At 36.5% G+C, this 18,731-nt stretch overlaps 1 protein-coding gene across 2 annotated transcripts in view; it reads right to left on the bottom strand.

The window, feature by feature from the left end:
• LONP2 (lon peptidase 2, peroxisomal) overlaps nucleotides 1-18,731 on the bottom strand; it is a 147,676-nt gene that overhangs the window by 124,015 nt on the left and 4,930 nt on the right. For both annotated transcript variants that reach the window (XM_044664171.1, XM_044664170.1), the window contains exon 2: nucleotides 12,313-12,547. In XM_044664171.1, coding sequence (XP_044520106.1) covers nucleotides 12,313-12,547 — 235 coding nt within the window. The remainder of the gene's footprint in view (nucleotides 1-12,312; nucleotides 12,548-18,731) is intronic.

The following is an 18,731-nucleotide window of genomic DNA, read 5'->3' on the forward strand; positions in this document are numbered from 1 at the left end:
TTTTACATGATTTGGCACTGACTTCACAAGATTTTGACACATGTTCTCTAATACTTAATCATGAAACCACAGTTATTATTCTGGGTATATGTATATCTTTGAGGTACAGTCCACTTTTCCAAGTCTAGCCTGGATTATAACCCAAAGATTTTAATGAGATTTAAACTGGGCAAGTTCCCAGAACACTGAAGCATTTTTATCTCCATCTCTTGGGTGAATGTCTTAACCTTTCATGATCTGAAAGCAAGGTGCAAGGCCATGTTGCAAAATTCCATCTTCATATGAATTTTCTGTAATTCCAGAATTCTGCTTTTCAGATAGTAATACATGTATCAGAATTCATCCTTCCTTCAATAGGGAAAAGATGTACAGGCCAAATGACAATTTTTAAAAATCTGAAAGTTTATTGGATAGATATTTTACAGTCTGATGTAGATGCTTAGATTTTACAGGCATGCATGACTTCTGAAAAGCTTTGACATAATCTTGAATTTTAGAAGCTTCATCAGTTCTAATGATCTTTTTCCCCCAAACTTCAGGACTATATTATGTCTTACCTGTGATAAGCATTTTTAATTGAAAGCAAGTTTTTTTTTTAACTGATCTCCAACTTCAAGAAGCACACACTGTACTATGGAGGAATGAGGAACAACTTTTCCAGTTACCAGTCCTCTGAAGATCTTGCTTGTTTTCTGAGGATCAATTAGGCTGTTTTGCAGCAACAATTTGGCACTTCCTGACATTTTTTTGGTTTTCAATCACATTTTCTTTGTGCTTCAGTATAAATCATCTTGCTAACAAATTGGGGGAAAAATTTTTATAACAAAATTCTCTGACAAAGATCTAATTTCCCAAATATATAAGGAACCAAGTCAAATGTACAAGAAATCAAGCCATCCTCCAATTGACAAATGGTCAAAGGATATGAATAGGCAGTTTTTCAGATGAGAAATCAAAACTATCAATAATCACATGAAAAAGTATTCTAAATTCCTCCTAATTAGAGAAATGCAAATCAAAACAACTCTGAGGTACCACCTCACACATAGTAGATTGGCCAATATGACAGTGGAGGAAGAAAATAAATGTTGGAAGGAATCTGGCAAAATTGGAACACTAACACACTTGCTGGTGGAGTTGTGAATTGATCCAACCATTTTGGATTTGGAATTATGCCCAAAGGGCTTTAAAAGAATGCATACACTTTGTTGCAGCAGTACCACTACTAGGTTATACCCCAAAGAGATAATAAGGAAAAAATTTTGTATAAAAATATTCATAGCTGCACTTTTTGTGGTGGCAAAAAATTAGAAAATGAGGGGGCATCCCTTGATTGGGCAATGGCTGAACAAATTATGGTATATGATGGTAATGGAATACTACTGTGCAATAGGGGCCAATAAATAAAACTGCTTGATTTCTACACAAGCTGGAAAGACCCCACAAACTGATGTGGAGTGAAATGAGCAGAACCAGGAGAACATTGTACAAGAGACAGAAATATTGTGGGGCAATCATATGTAAATGACTTCGCTATTGATTAGCAATGCAACGATCTAGGACAATCCTGAGGGACTTATGAGAAAGAATGCTATCCACATTGAGAGAAAGAACAGTGGGAGTAGAAACAGAAGGAAAACATTTGATTTTCATTTGTTTATATGGGTATTGGATGTGGGCTTTGAATAATATGGAAATAGTATTGAGTGATAATACACATATAACCCAGTGGAACTGCTTGTCAGTTCCTTCTCTCAGGGAGGGAAGAGGGGAAAAGGGGAGGGAAAGAACATGAATCATGTAACCATGGAAAAATACTTAAAATTTAAGTTAAAAAGAATCAACTTGCTACAGTGTGGTCTTGAACCATCCTTGAAACATTTGACTTCTCCAGACAAACAGCCACCACAAATACCTCCAACAGTCAGCAAGTGTACTCTTTAAGAGCTATAAACTGTTACATATTTCCATGGAGTGATAGTCACTCTTAAAAAAGCACAGAATTAAAAGCACAACACAAGAACGGTAAAACAAAAAATCCAGCACTAAATGGACAGACAATGACTAATGGTCAAGAAATTAATTTAAACAGATTTTATCTAGTCAAAAGTCTGACTTCTGACTGAACCTCTGGTTAGTAGAAGCACAACAAACTCTCACAAAATGGAAATCATTTCAAAATTACTGCTTGTCCCAAATAGTAGGACAGTATAGAAAAATAATGGCTAGCTAGAATAATATAACTAGTACATAGCACATTAAGATCTGTTAACCTAAAGGGCTCTAAAACCATGCATACCCTTTGATTTGGTAATACCACTGCTGGATCTGTATCCCAAAGAGATAATAAAAAAGGACCTACTTGTACAAAAATATCTCTAGCTGCTCTTTGTGTGGTGGCAAAGAACTGGAACCTGAGGAGATGTACATCAAATGGAGAATGGCTGGACAAATTATAGTACATGTTGGTGATGGAATACTGTTGTGCTATAAGAAAGGATAAGCAAGATGCTTTCAAAAAAAGCTTGGAAGATCTACAGGAACTGATGCAGAGTGAAATAAGTGGAACTGGGAGAACACTGTACACAGAAACAGCAATATTGGATGATGATTATCTGTGATAACTTGGCTATTCTCAGTAATGCAATGATCTGGGATAATCCTGAGAGACTTATGAAGGGGAATGCTACCCACCTTCAGGGAAAGAACTGTTGGAATTGTCTTCCACATCAGTGTATCTTTGGGGTTTTGGTTCTGTATGAGTGAGTGCTTTCAACAATGATCAATATGGAGATGTTTTGCATGACAATAAAAAATAAAAAAAAAGATTCATTAAGCATTTTACATATGTTACCTCATTTAATGCTTATGGCAACTTTGTGAGATAGTTGCAATTGTTATCCCTGTTTCACAGATGAGAAAATTGAGGCTGAGAGGATAAATGATTTGTCCAGGGTCACAAAGTGTAAGTATCTGAGGCAAGATCTGAACTCAGGACTTTCTCCCTCTAAGTCTAACACTATGCCACCTAGCAGCCTATGTAAGAAGACATGATTAGGAATGATACACACACCACAAGTACTTAAGAAATACTGCTGAACTGAATGAGAGAAAGGAAGGTTCAAGAGAAAGATCAAGAGAAATTAGGAAAAAAGCTAACAAAACGAGCAGGCTGTTGAGTCTTTGAGTACCCCTCCTTAATTAAAACTTGCTCTGATTTTTATCCTGTGGGAGTTTACATGCTACACAGCAAAACCGCATTGGATAGTTCTTTAAATTGGCTGAAAGGAACCTTATCTTGTATTAACAAAAATAACATAACTTTCCCTACCCATTCCAAAGAGGCACCTACTAAGCCTATTATTCAATCTATTAGCAACACCTGGATAGGACAGATATGAAACTAGCAATAAAGCACCACAAGTGTTTTTTAAGATTCATAATTTCCAGGGCAATCAACACTTCAAAGCAACATTCTCCTATCTGGTGTTTTTAGGGACTATGATGATTTTGATTCACTAGAAATATGAGCATTGAAGTTCATCCTAAAATGCTAACAAAGGTGAAATCATGGTTTGGGTATCAGCTCACTTCTACTTTTATATCACAGAAGCCACTTGATAACTTGATAACACTGCATAAATGTAGTCCTTAATATAGCAAACAAAGAGTTATTCAATTTTATTTTAGGCCCATCTGTATTTCAAGCCCAACCTTTCTAATCTGTCCCTCACAAAAGGGAGAGGCACTATCTGTTCGCAATTCCAACTAAGGAAACTCAGGGTCATCTTTGAATCATTCCTACTTTATTCTCTGAACATTAGACAAGTTGCTAAAAACAAATCTAAGAATTTTTCACAGAATATCTATTATATCTGTCCTTTCTTCCTTTATTTTCATTGCTTTTAATTGATGTCCTTGTTAACACATGTATTAGCATAATGCTGTTAAATATTTTTCAAAGAAGTTTCAGGTATATTAACTTATTTATGAGTTCACAATGTAGAGAAATTACCTCATAGGGTTCCTTATCTCTTGTACCACTTTATCATGGATTATCCATTCTGCTGTCAACAAAATCATCTGCTCTTCTGACTGTGCCAACACTTATATAACTCTATGATGGCATTTCATTCCCTCAAGGTTCATGAGAGACAGAGCTGGAAGAGACTTAAAAATCAATTGGTGAAGTCCTCTCATCTTATAAAGAAGCTAAAATCCAAAGATGTGAAGGGACTTATCCTCAGTAACCCAGAACAGAGCCAGGATTCAAAACTAAGATCTCTGACTTCAAATCTAAGTTCATTTTACTGCACCATTCTTCATTCTTCAATTCTTACTTACAATTCATTCTTCTAAATTCTTACTTCAAAGTTTCCAACAATAGTATCTTAGATTAGTGCCTACCCAACTTTTCTTCTCATTCTCAGTCTAGTTTATTTCTTTTGGTTATCTAAAGTATAATTGCACAGAACAATGGTTTTCTAAAAGAAGCCCAACAAGCCATTTATGTAATTATTTACATTAATGATTGAATTCCTGGAATCTTACTTCTTCCATGAAGCCTTCTCATTAATAAAGAGCCGTGTCTCCCTTACCCTTGGCACTTCTAATGATACAATGTGTAAAAGGTACCTAGGTTCCCCTCTCCCCCCACATATACATGTTCTATAGTCACTCATCCTTTCCCTTGTCCAAGGACTATATGATTTTACAATGCATTTAGTTGATAGAAGCAAGACCTCTAGTGCTCCTCAATCCCACAGGGTGGGAACAGAGAAGCAAATGGATGATAGAGATGACTCAGGGTTGAGGACTGGCAAGATGTACATGGTGGGTAGGACAAGTGGACAAGAGATTCCAGGATTAGAGTAATTTAGGGTAACAGACAGTTGAACTGGTGAAATTTAATGTCAAGAATAAAGAAAATAACGTGAGGTTAGGGTAGTGGTGATAGATTAGTATAACAGAAAAGGAGAATGAAGAAATAGAAGAGACAGAGGAAAAATGAAACAAGAAGAGATTGCAATCAGAAAGAGGAAATTCAGTATTTAAGGCAATATAGTTATAGAATACAGTTTCACTTGATTATAGAATATGTGGTAGGGAGTAACATATTAAGAAGTCTGGAAAGGAAAGAGAGGGCTAGGTCAAGAATGGTTTTAAAATCCAAAAAAGGATTTCAGATATGATCCTAAAAGTGATATGGAGCACTCCTAGAGTTTATTAAAATAGTAAGAAGATATGGTTAGGCCTATACTTTAGGAAGATCAATTTGACAGTTGAGTAGACAATGGATTAGAGTGGAGAGGGATCTATTGTAATAGTTCAGGTGGGAGGTGATGAAGGTCTGTGCCAGGGTGGTAACAGTGTTAGAGAAGTATGGTATGAAGGCAGAAATGACAAGTTTTTTCTTGAGTGAGCTTTTGTACTTTCTTTTCCATTTGGCCAATTCTACTTTTTAAAGAGTTCTTTTCGTCAGTGAATTTTTATACCTCTTTTCATATATGGCCAACTCTACCTTTTAGTAAGTTTATCTTTCAGTGCATTTTTGCCTATCTTTTTCCAACTGGCCAATTTGGCTTTTTAAGGAGTTCTCTTCATTGGATTTTTGTACCTTTTACCAAATGGCCTATTCTATTTTTCAAGTACTAATTTCTTCAGTATTTTTTGTGCCTCCTTTACCAAGCTGTTGACACTTTTTTTCCATGATTTTCCTGTATATATATATATTTGGAGACTTTGGATACAACAGTTTTAACTTTGTCATTTTCTCAATTTGTGTTTTGGTCTTCCATGTCACCAAAATAATTTTCTATGTTGAGTTTCTTTTTTGTTGTTTGCTCATTTCCCAGCTTTTTTCTTTTCATTTAATTTTTTAAAAACTATTAAAGTTAGGTTCTATCACTGTGGTGAGGAGAGCATTGCTCCAAGCTTCAGGTTCTTTGTGCAGTTGCCTTTATAGCTGGCTCTGGGAATCTATCTGCTTTCAGTTCTTTATGATGTAAGGAGAGGTATGTTTAAATCTCTTTTGGCCTGTGTTTTGGTTTGTAATAACATACATTCTTTTCCTCCCTGGAACTGTGATCAGGGTCCCTTGTTCCTCTGTGGTTGCAAGCACTGGTATAATGCTAGTGTTCCTCCTCACTATCGGACCATGTCTGATTGCTACCTAGACCTGCGTATGGGTAATGCAACAAGAGTCTTGAACCCAGAGCCAGCAAAGGGATGCCTGGAATCACCATTTGACCTCCCCCTCCCCCTTACCATCTGTGGCTGAGAGCTCAGGGAAGCCTTTATTGCTCATTCAGCAGCCCCCAAGGCTTGTTATTGATGTGGGACTTTCCTTGGTGTGCTGTTTTGTGCTCTGCTTTCATCCCAGGGCAATGGATCATTTGTGTCAGCCTTTTAAGTTGTTTGGAGCTGAAAAATTATTTCATTCCATCTTTCTGTGGGTTATGCTACTCCAAAATTCATTTTGAGAGATTATATCATAGTTTTTTAGAGGGTAATTTGGTAGCAATAAGGTGGGTCTGTGAACCTTCTCCACTATCTTGGTTTTGCCCAGAAATGACAAGTTTTAACAAATGATTGGATATGGAGGTGAAATAAGAATGAAGAGTCAAGGATGGCATCTAGGTGTTAGACTACTCTACAGTAATAAAGAGTCCCAGAAGAGAAAAGCATTTTGGGGAAGAGATAATAAAGCTTAGTTTTAGAGATGTTAAGATGCCTATGAGACATCCAGTTCAAGATGTCCAATGGGCAGTTGCAAATTTAAGACAAGAGGTGAGAAGAGAGGTTTGAGTTAGAAAAATGAACCTAAGGAATGTGTCACACCTGTATTTGGTTGAGGAAGTATTAATATGTACATTAAAAAGTCCTAATTATGAGGATAGGTGTAGAGGTGGTAAGGGAGAATGTTAAGTAAGGTATAGAACTCCTTGAAAAGGAGGCAGAGTGACAGCAATAAGCATCTGAATGAAATAATATTGAGACCTGAAGTGAACTTCAAAAGGAGCAAAGCATACACTGACAGCATCAGAAAGAGGGTCTGAAACAGCAGTGGGAGCAGGAGTAGGCAGAATCTTCCTTAAGATAGAATCTTCCTTCTCTAGGCTATGTGTCTCTGAGGCTATAACTGCAACCTCAACTGGAGAGGATGGTGAGGAATATAGTGTGTTCTTGGGAGTCAGGTTTCCACGAGGACCACAAAATCAAAGGAATGAAAAGATAGAGATTTAGAATGAGGGGTAGTAAAATTGCATTGCTCACAAAGTACACACTTATAATACAATTAAAATCAAGTTATTCTCTGAAAAACATGGAGTGTTTTTAATTTTCATTTGTGCTTTCCTGGATTAGTTAGAACACAAATGTAATTGTCACTAAAGCCAAATCAGATTTAATTCTAGTCCATTAAAATAGTTTTGCTCTTTTGTGTTCTTTAAAGATTGTGATGCTAAACCTTGGGCAAACATTCTACAAATGGATGTGATTAGTCTAAAATACCTTTTGTGACCATAGAGCTCTATTATTTTTGTAAAGGAAAAATACAGTATTAGTTTTCTTTTGTTTTTAGCACCTTGCTATGACAATAAGAGGTTTTTGGGAAATTGCTGGAATTAGACAAGATTATTAATAGTTTTTCTATCCTTCCTCCTATGTTTGCAATAATTTGATAGCATTAGGGAAACTTTTGAAAACCTGCAACTATTCAAATAAACACATTAACAATTCTCTAAAGCTGTCAAGAAGCTGTCAAGACAGCTTAAAAAAGGTTAACTGGTTTTGGTGATGAAGTCTTTTGACCTTTTGAAAGAACAGTTCTATAAAGATGGTCAATTGTTCATTAAAACCTTAGATAGATGCTCTTTTGCTACCCTTATTGACTACCTTTCTATGTCCTCCTAGCAACTGCTCCAAACCGCCCAGAGCAGAGTGCTATGTTTGGAGTTAATAAAGGTCCACTGGACAATCCTGTCTCTGACACTTGGTAATTGTTTGACCATAGGCAAGTCACTTAAGCTATGTGAACCTCAGTTTCTTCATCTGTAAAATAAGGGTAAATAATACCTAGACAACATACAAGAAAGAGTTACTCAGAGGTTCAAATGAGATAATGTACTTTTGGAAAGGGCTCTGCTGATGTTAAAGTGTTCAGAGAATATTAGTTCTTTCCTTCTTTCTTCCTGACTCAAACCATAACTGTATACTCTAGAATCATAGCTCAGGGCAGAGCTTCCTCCTTTACTAAGATTGAAGTCATCCAAAGCATGTGCATTTGACACCTTTCATCGATTTCCTCAAATTTCTCAGCATCATTATCTACTTTCTCTTCTATCTGGTCACAGATTAAGAAACTCCACTACTCTTTACCTAACCTGTGCTGTTCGTTCCTACCCCTCCAGGACCTGGCTCCTGAAACTAGCCATCCCTTTCTCTGTCACATGTATATATATGCTATCTTTCCCTATTCTCTAGTTCTTTCCCTCCACCCCTTTTAAAAATTATTTTTACATTTATTTTCTTTTTTTCCAGATTACATGTGCATATAATTTATTATTAATTTTCTGATATTTTGTAATCCATGTTCTCTCAGTCCCTCTCACTCTACACCCTTCCCTAAAAAAGTGGGTAATATGATACAGATTGTACATATTATCACATAATACATATTTCCATGTTTGACATGTTGTAAAAGATGACACACTGCTTAAGCTAGAGAAAAATTCACAGAGGAAATAAAGTAAAGAATCATATATTTTAATTTGCATTCAAACTCCATCTGTCCCTTCTATAATATCCTTTTTTTTGTCATGAGTTTTTGGAGTTGTCCTGGATCCTTGTTAATAATAGTTAAAATCATTCATAGTTGATCATCATACATTATTACTGTTACTGTGTGGTCTTTTCCTGGTTCTGCACACTTCACTTTGCATCATATAAATCTTCCCAGGTTTTTTTGTGATCATCTTGCTTGCTCTTACGGCACAATAGAATTCTATTACAAGCATATATCACAACTTGTTCAATATTCCCCAACTGATGGGCATCCTTTCTGTGTCCGGTTCTTTGCTACCACAAGAAGAGCTGTTATAAATATTTTTGTACAGGTAGATTCTTTCCCCCTATCTTTAATCTTTGTGGGATATAGACCTTGTAGTAGTATTGCCGCATCAAAGGGTATGCAAAGTTTTATGGCCCTTTAGGCATGGTTTGAAAATGGTTGTATTAGTTTGCAGTTCCACCAGTAGTAGTGTATGAGTGTCCCTATTTTCCCCTATCTCTTCCAACATTTATCATTTTCCATTTTTGTCATGTTAGTCAGTCTGATGGGTATGAGGTGGTACCTCAAATTTGTTTTAATTTGCATTTCTCTAATCAACAGTGATTTAAAGCATTCTTTCATATGACATAAAGAAAGCTTTAACTTAATTCTCATCTGAGAATTGCCTATTTATATCTTTTGACCATTTATTGACTGGGAAATGGTTTGTATTCTATAGATTTGGCTCAGTTTTCAATATATTTGAGAAATAAAACCTTAATCAGAGAGACTTACTATAAAGATTGTTTTCCCAGTCTGTTGTTTGTCTTTTAATCTTGGTTGCATTGCTTTTGTTTGTAGAGAAACCTTTAAATTTGATGTAGTCAAAGTTATTTATTTTATATTTCATAATGTTATCTATGTCTTATTTACACCTAAATTTTTCTCTTATCTATAGGTCTGACAGGTAAACTATTTTGTATTCTTATGTAATTCTTTCTTATCTGCCTTCACTAGTTCATTCCACATGCCTTAATTCAGGCTCTAATTTCCTAAATCATAAGCTAATGGATAAAAATCCTCCCAAAGTCCTTTCCTTGCTAGCTTCCATCTCTCTTTCTCTTTTAGGAGATGAGTTGTCTCTAGCACTGGCCTATCTGCTTCCTTGAGGCCCACATTTTTTACTTCTTGCCTTTAGGCTTCTGCTGAGTCTTGTTCCTATCTCTTCTCCCTTACTAAAATCTCTCTTAAAAGGTCAAAAGACCTTATTACTTAGTCTCATCAGTTAACTTTTTTAAAGCCTTAAACTTTCTGGGTAACTTCAGACAATGACTACTACCTCTTCCTACATACTCTCTTTCTCCTCTGCTTCAGAAACACCACACTCAGGGGCAGCTGGGTGGCTCAGTGGATTGAGAGCCAGGCCTAGATTCCTAGGTTCAAATCTGGCCTCAGAGACTTCCTAGCTGTGTGATCCTGGGCAAGTCACTTAACCCCCATTGCCTAGCCCTTACCACTTCTTCCAAGGAAGAAGGTAAGGGTTTAAAAAAAAAAGAAAGAAAAAGAAAAAGAAACACCACACTCTACATAAGATTTCTTGCTCCCTTAACTGTTAAACATATCTTCCCCAACAGGTTGGCAATCTCTCCTTTGGCAATTTCATTTATTTTTAAACTTCAACTATATGGCTCTCTCTAATTCCCTCTCTAGTACTGACCTGCTGAATTCCCCTTATCCTTTAAAGCCCAACTCAAACACCACCTTCTGTATAAGTATCCCCTCACTTCCCTATTTAATTATGGCTTCCATTAGAAGGTACCAGATAGGCTTTTAGTTTACAACTTTCTCAGCTACATAAAATGTAAATACTGAATATCATACTTGTGTTTGTCTTATTATTTTGCTAGGCTGTGATACGATGGATAGAGGATACAACTGGAAGAAGACTCATTTTCCTGAGTTCAAACCTGGCCTCAGATACTTAACTAGTTGTGTTATCATGGGCAAGTTACTTAAACCAGTTTGCCTTGATTTCCTCATCTGTAAAGTAAGTGGAGAAGGAAATGGCTACCAGTATCTTTGCCAAGAAAATCCCAAATGGGTCACAAAGAGTTGGACATGACAAGGATCAACTGAACAACAAAATAAACACTTCAACAAAAAGACCATCTACCTCTCCCCTAAGGTAGTGCTATGTATACAGAAGGTATTACTCACTGTGAATGAATAGAATTTAGGAGATAAAGTACCAAACCTCTGGAGATTCACATGCAACCATGACTGTTAACTGTATTTCTCAAAGGACTCTTTAAGAATTGCACAATTTTCAAATGATACTAAAATATTTCTCAAAAGAGAAATGAGGTACATGTATTATAAAAAATTGTTGTGGTAGCATAGCTGGCTCAATGGAGAGCCAGGCCTAGAGATGGGAGGTCCTGGGTTCAAAATTGGCCCCAGATACTGCCTAGCTGTATGACCCTAGGCAAGTCAGAAGCCCCATTGCCTAGCCCTTACCACCCTAATACCTTGGAACCAATACACAGTATTGATTTTAAGATAGAAGTTAAGGGTTTAAAAAAAGAGTTGTTGACAGTTTCATTTTGAAAGCCACAAATTTTAGCATCTGCCATTCTAAGTGTTTAATGAAAACTAGAGAGCAAAATTAGCTAACCAACATTTCTATTTATGTTGAGAAAAAGTAAAATTCTTGAACTGTTTCAACTGAAATACTTATGAATATACAAAATCTTGGTTTACTTTCCAACCTTTCCAATTAATTAAGATTTAATCATATTTTGAAAGGAGTTGCATTTATTTCGTTTCTTCTCTCCATTATGATACAGTAAATTTTCACCACTGACAATCTTCCCCACCTATTACCAGATATAAATTTCACCCTATGCTTCACATTTGAATTTAGCATATGCAAAGAGACTAAGTATGTTGGCTAAACATTTCCTAGTCACTAGAGTTTATGGATCTTTCTTTTAGGGGTAGGATTATGAGGATTGCAAGATACTGATATAGGGGAAGTCGAAGAAATCCATCTGAGAGAAGTACTTTTTTTAAAATAATGAACTTGATAAACATTAATAGGCATGAACACTTCAATCCACAAAGAACAGAAAAGGTTATGTATGAAACTAAATTGCTATTATGCATAGTTAAAAAACCAAAACAACAGCATGTATAAAATCTAGCAGAGTAATAGCAAAAATGTTCATCCTGTCTATTATTCTTTCTGAACTCCTGTGTATTTTTTAAGTGTTTCACTGATGCTATATAGGGATTTATAAATTTATATGATGCCAGAGAGAGGGAAAAAATAGCTTACCAGGAAAGGGTATTTTATATACCCTACTAGCTAGAAGAGAAATGATCTGAATCACCATTGCCACTCAAAAAAGTCAACTTAATTCATGTTTTCCTGAAATACCATCAAATGGCATAAAAGTCATCCCTGATTAAGGAAACAGTTGCTGGCAGTGGCCTGGGAAGGTAGAAGGAAAAGACAATGCAAAATTGTTAAAGCAACTTACTTGCACTGCATATTTGTAGAATTGTTCTGAGAGTTCTCCAAGCTCCTCCCGAGCATTAGAAGAGCTTGGAAATTCCTCAAGTCGGTCTAACTGTTCAACTTCTGCAACAGGATATGGTTTCTCCTTTACTACTTGAACAATCTGGAAGCGGCAGAGCCCTGTGATAAGCAAGGTATAGTGGGGCTTGGGCCAGTTACTCCCCACCACCTGAACAGCCAGTGCAGCCGTCCCAATCCTGAAAAACATTTTGAAAGTCAGTGTTAAAAGCACACAACAGGAAAGCCAAAATTTAACTTCTAAAACAAAGTACCTTTTCCTCACAAGGCTATCAAAAACTTAGGAGTGCTGAAGTCAGAGGGATATCAAAAAAATGTAGCTAGATTTAACTTTGTATCTGGATGTATTTTGTGGTGAAAAAAAAAAAAAGCCATACAGAGTTGTTATATACTACTTTCCACTAGAACAGCATTAGAAAATAGCCAGTGACCTGTATGTAGATACTCTTGTGATTTAAAAGATGTAAAGGCTCTCTGCCCTGCACTATGCTGCCTCTTTAAAAGAGAATGAAAAGGGCAGGTAGGTGACTTCATGGACAGTGTGCCAAGCTTGGAGATATGAAATCCTGAGTTCAAATTTGACCTCAGACATTTCCTGTGTGACCCTGGGCAAGTCACTTAACCTCCATTGCTTATTCCTTACAGCATTTCTGTCTTGGAACCAATACTTAGTATCCATTCTAAGACAGAAGGCAAAGTTTTTAAAAAGAAATGAAAGCGAAAATAATAACTCATCTACAAATGCACAAAAGGGAACCACTCAAGTATAAGAAAAAACCCAAGAGATTTTTAAAAAGTAATTTAAACATTTTTAAAAGCTCAAAAATAATGAGATTAAAAAAAAGCTCTGTAATAAAATTGGCTGATAATCTAGGCTATAAATCCTGTTAGGTAGCTTTTTTTTTTTTAATTAATTTATTTTTTTAAATTTTAAACCCTTAACTTCTGTGTATTGACTTATAGGTGGAAGAGTGGTAAGGGTAGGTAATAGGGGTCAAGTGACTTGCCCAGGGTCACACAGCTGGGAAGTGTCTGAGGCCGGATTTGAACCTAGGACCTCCCGTCTCTAGGCCTGGCTCTCAATCCACTGAGCTACCCAGCTGCCCCTTAGGTAGCTTTTTAAGATGAGAAGCTGCAGAACAATTTCTGACATAAAGGTAAGGACAATTTCTTATATCAAATAAATGACACAATTTTTTACTTTGTAAAAAGCCAACTAATTATTCCCCAAATATAAGTTATTCACATTCTGGATTACCTAAAGTAGGCTTTCATCCCAGGATAGCTTCCCCTTATCATTCAGCACATTTTGGAGCTTCATTCCCTATTACCAGTGATGTTAATTTGCATAAAATGATGAAAACTGATTCTAGTATCAGCTTCTGCCAAACACAATTAGGAAGATAAGCTTATGAGGGAGAATGAAATCAAATAATCTATTCCAATAAACCAAAGAAATGATTTGGAGATTATTTGTTTTGAGTCATTTGTGTCAGGTGTTTCTTCAAGGTAGATAATAAGTGTTTAATGCTGACAAGAGTCAACTTGGAAATGCCAGAAAAATTTCAGTTTAATCAAGTTGACAAAAGGCCAAAAGAATGGAATCTAAGAATAGGAAATATCCTTAGAGATTACATCTAGCCCCTTTATTCTGAAGTGAGGAAACTGAAGCCCAGTGAGGGGAAGTGATTTGAACATCATCACACAGTTAGTCTACTGTTTTCTTCTATATCATTCAGATGAACTGAAGCCAATGTTTGTTCCAGATTTTTCTCACTAATGTTTGCACAATTTTCCTTGTGCATATTGCACCATATAACAGGAAACAGTCATAGCTAAGGAACCGGATCCTTGGCCCAAGGGGTTTACAAACTGTAATGTAAGGTGTATATACAGAGGGTAAAACAAACTCAGATATATAGAATCTTCTGTTATGATACTTCACAAAAAGGTAAATTTGAGGGATGTATATATTTTCTGCCTTTGCTAACACAGAAAATGAGGATATGACCAAGAGAAGACCAAGAGATTACCTTACAACATCCTTATTCCTAATGAGAAATTTTTAAAGGTTTAAATTATTGATTCTTTTTTTAGTCAAATAAGAAAACTAATTAGAAGACATACCGCTTCACATAATTTTCTCCAAGACTGGAAGATCACAGATTACTTTGGTAAGTGACATTTTGGGGAGGGAAGCTCTAAGTAAGAATAGATTAGGTCAATTCTTATTTCAAACAACTCCAATTTTATATTGCTACATTAATCTATGCTTTTTAATATGTAAAAAGTGACTAAAATGAAGCCTCTATGCATATAAAGATTTTTCTTTCAATCTGATATGTAAAGAATCCTTATTAAGGTCCTAAACCTGATTTCATCATAGTACAGAGCTCAAGTGTTATAAAAGCCTATGTCAGTAGAATAAACATTCTACAAGGTCCAACGAACCAGAAAGGTTTCAACAGATGGTGGATAGTATGTCTGTGAGCTGGGATTAAGTGTAAAGGAGATAATGACCAAAAGGCTAGCCACCTTTTTTTGGCTGCTGAAGCTACTCATAAAAAACATCTACTAAGATGTAGAATCACAACCTGCTATGGCAGGGGTCGGCAACCTTTTTGGCCATGAGAGCCATAAACACCACATTTTCTAAAATGTAATTTCGTGAGAGCCGTACAGTGCTCACAGTGCGCGCTCCTGTAACAGTGCCTGAAAAAAAAATTGACTTTATGGCTCCTGCAGAAAGAGCCATATCTGGCCCTCAAAAGAGCCAGATATGGCTCAAGAGCCATATGTTGCCGACCCCTGTGCTAAGGAAAGGAGATCTCCACAATGGTGAAATCAGAAATCTTTCAGAGTAAACAAATATAATACAAAAAATGTTCTACATTTTTTGTATTATATTTTGTGCCTCTATTAATGTGTTCTTTGAGATGTCTGACTACATGTATCATGTGACTGTTTTTTTAAACAAATGCATCAGAATCCATTCAAGTCTTTTTCTTTTTTTAAACCCTTACCTTCCATCTTAGAATCAATGCTGTATATGAGTTCCAAGGCAGAAGAGTGGTAAGAGCTAGGCAATGGGGGTTAAGTGACTTGCCCAGGATCATACAGCTAGGAAGTATGTGAGGCCAGATTTGAACCCAGGATCTTCTGTCTCTGGGCCTGGCTTTCAATCTACTGAGCCACCCAGCTGTGCTCCAGAATCCATCCAGGCTTAGTGAATATCTCTCCTTGAAAGGAGGGTTAACAGGAAGGTGATGTTATTTTGGAAAGCTATATTACACTTATCTAACAATACCGTCATCTCAAAATGCATATGAAACTCCCCCATGGGAACTGTTTTCTACATATTCTTTCAAAATTCTCAGGCATCTCAGGATTTAAAGGTGAAAATGGCCAAGATTCATTTAGAATCAAATCTGGTGAATTCAAGCAAGGCGACTCCATTTTTGGCAAAAAAAAAATTTTTTTAAAGAAATGTGTCTAAAAAAATATCATTGATATTCTTGTGCCTTGTGTAAACTAGCTCTAAAAGGTTAAATGAGAAATTTCAAGTGTGTTGTGCAAATGCTATCCTTGCTAGAATAAGTACAACATCTAGTAAGGAGATTGCTTTGAAGAATGATACTTGTCAGTTCTGACAATTGTTCTACATGTCCTCTCATAAATATGTAGGACTTTACAGAAGGTGTAATTTTATTTTATTTTATTTTTAAACTCTTACCTTCCATCTTGGAGTCAATGCTGTCTGTGTATTGGCTCCAAGATAGAAGAGTGGTAAGGGTAGGCAATGGGGGTCAAGTGACTTGCCCAGGGTCATACAGCTGGGAAGTGTCTGAGTGCAAATTTGAACCTAGGACCTCCCATCTCTAGGCCTGCCTCTCAATCCACTGAGCTACCCAGCTGCCCTGAGAAGGTGTAATTTTAAAAAAATCACTCATGAGGGTGATTTATAATTCTTGTGGTCTCCCAACCTGCCAAATATAAAGGTCTACCCCTAAGGGCTCAATAAACATTTGTTCAATGAAGATGGTCAGGAACAGAAACTTCTCAGATTACAGAGCCCCTTTTACTCAAAGATTCTAACATTCTCAGACACAAAATTTCTACATTTAAATTGTAGGTTTGGGGTGGGAGGAAGAAGTAGTGGTGTTGAAGAAGTGAATATGAACTATCAATTACTCCAAAAAAAATAGAAGAGTGGACATCTGTTGATATAGTTGCTTTAAGACCTAGTAGAATGTGTCAGAAACTGCATTTGTAGTTAATATTCATTTGCCTTAAACATATTCTGCAACAGGAACCAGCTTTGTGACACTGAGGTAATCAGAAAACAAGTTAATCATTTGTATTTATGAGATAATTTGTCAAGCATATCCCACTGGGTCAGCCTATATTACTCCCATCTCTAGATCTGGCTCTCTATCCATTGAGCCACCCACCTGTCCCTGTAGAGTTTTTGAAAAAAAATTTAAAAATTAAAAAGATGGCTCTCTATCCATTGAGCCACCCACCTGTCCCTGTAGTCTTTTGAAAAAAAATTTAAAAATTAAAAAGATGACTTATACATATAGGAAAATAGAGATTTCTCCATTAAATGAATTACGCTGTACTTAAGAATCAAACTCCAATGAAGTTTCTCCAGCCCTTCATGTGGCAAAAAATTGACCCTAACATGTTGAAGGCTATGGTGACCAAGTTCATGTACTAGTAGATTCCATCAAGCTGAGGTGGTTTAAAATAATAGACCAAGACACTTTTTTTGCTAACAAACCAGCCTACTTAAGTTTGGTAGTGCTCATAAATCACCAGGTGACCACAGGGGGTCTATGGTCAGTCAATCAATCAGCAAGCATTTATTAAGTGCCTACTATGTGCCAGGCATAGTGCTAAGCACTAAGGATACAAAGAAAAGCAAACAATAATCCTGGCTCTCAAAGAGTTTCCCATCTAATGCAAGAGACAACAGGCTAGCAACCAACTATCAAAATATATATATATGGAAGGAATCATAGATATTCAACAGATGGAAGGCACTAATGATGTAACTGGGGATTGAGAAAAGTTTCTGATAAAGGGATTTTAGCTGAGAACTGAAGTGAAGGAGGCCAAGAGACAGAGATGAGGAGGGAAAATTGCAGGCATGCAGGGATAGCCAGTGAAAACAGAGTCAGGAGATGGAGTGTTTGTGCAGAGATCAGCAAATAAGCTGGTGTCACTGGATTGCAGAGTACATGGTATAGAGTAAGGTATGAGAAAACTAGAAGGATAAGAGAGGATCAGGTTGTAAAGAGCTCCGAATTATTGAGGAATTTTATACTTGATCCTAAAGATGATAGGGGCTGCTCTGGTCACTTTAGGAAGATCAATTTGACAGCCGAGCAGATGATGGAAAAGAATGTGGAAAGACTTGAGGCAGGGAGTCCAAATGGCAGGCTGCTGAAAACAGCCAATGGGGTGTCAAGAACCTATACCAGCATGGTAGCACTGTCAGAGGAGAGAAGGGGCCATATGCAAAATATGTTATGAAGGTAGAAATGACAGAACTTGGCACTGATTGGATATGGGGGACAAGAATGACCCTGAGGATATAAGGCTGTTAAGTGGCAAAATGGTAGGGTATGCCACAGGAATAGTAAAGTTAGGAAAATGGGAGGGCTTAAGGGTACCAATTCAGTTTTGGACATCTTGAGTTTAAGATGTTTATGGTACAGTCAGTTCAAAATGTCTAATAGGCAGCCAGAAATGTGATACTGGAGATAAGAGAAGTGAGGGCTGGATAAGTAGATCTAAGAAATATTAGAATAGAGATAACTGAATCCATGAGGGCTGAAAAGATGACCAAGTAAATATGGGAACCTAATAATCTACCCACATCAGCATATTGAGTGCCCTACACTGACAAAATCGTGAAGTACTGAGGAGGTAAGTAAAAAGAATAAAAACAATGACTTTTTGGGCCAATATAGTATAATCTTTCTTGTACTCCTTAACCACATGCATGACATTCAGGAAGGTACCTTTAGTGTGTCTATAGAATAAAGGGGAAAAGAGGCTAGTATGAATCATTCTAAGAGAAGATAGGAATTGATATTTTGTGTACAAAGAACTTGCACTTATTAAATTTAGAAATGCCAAGAATCTGGATGACCTAATATGTTGTTTAATAGATGCGAGATTTTCTTTTCTTTTCTTTTCTTTTCTTCTTTCTTTCTTTCTTTCTTTCTTTCTTTCTTTCTTTCTCTCTTTCTCTCTTTCTCTCTCTCTCTCTCTCTCTTTCTCCCTTCCTTCCTTCCTTCCTTCCTTCCTTCCTTCCTTCCTTCCTTCCTTCCTTCCTTCCTTCCTTCCTTCCTT

The sequence above is a fragment of the Gracilinanus agilis genome, chromosome 2 (genome assembly GCF_016433145.1).
Source record: "Gracilinanus agilis isolate LMUSP501 chromosome 2, AgileGrace, whole genome shotgun sequence".
NCBI classification, from domain to species: Eukaryota; Metazoa; Chordata; class Mammalia; order Didelphimorphia; family Didelphidae; genus Gracilinanus; species Gracilinanus agilis.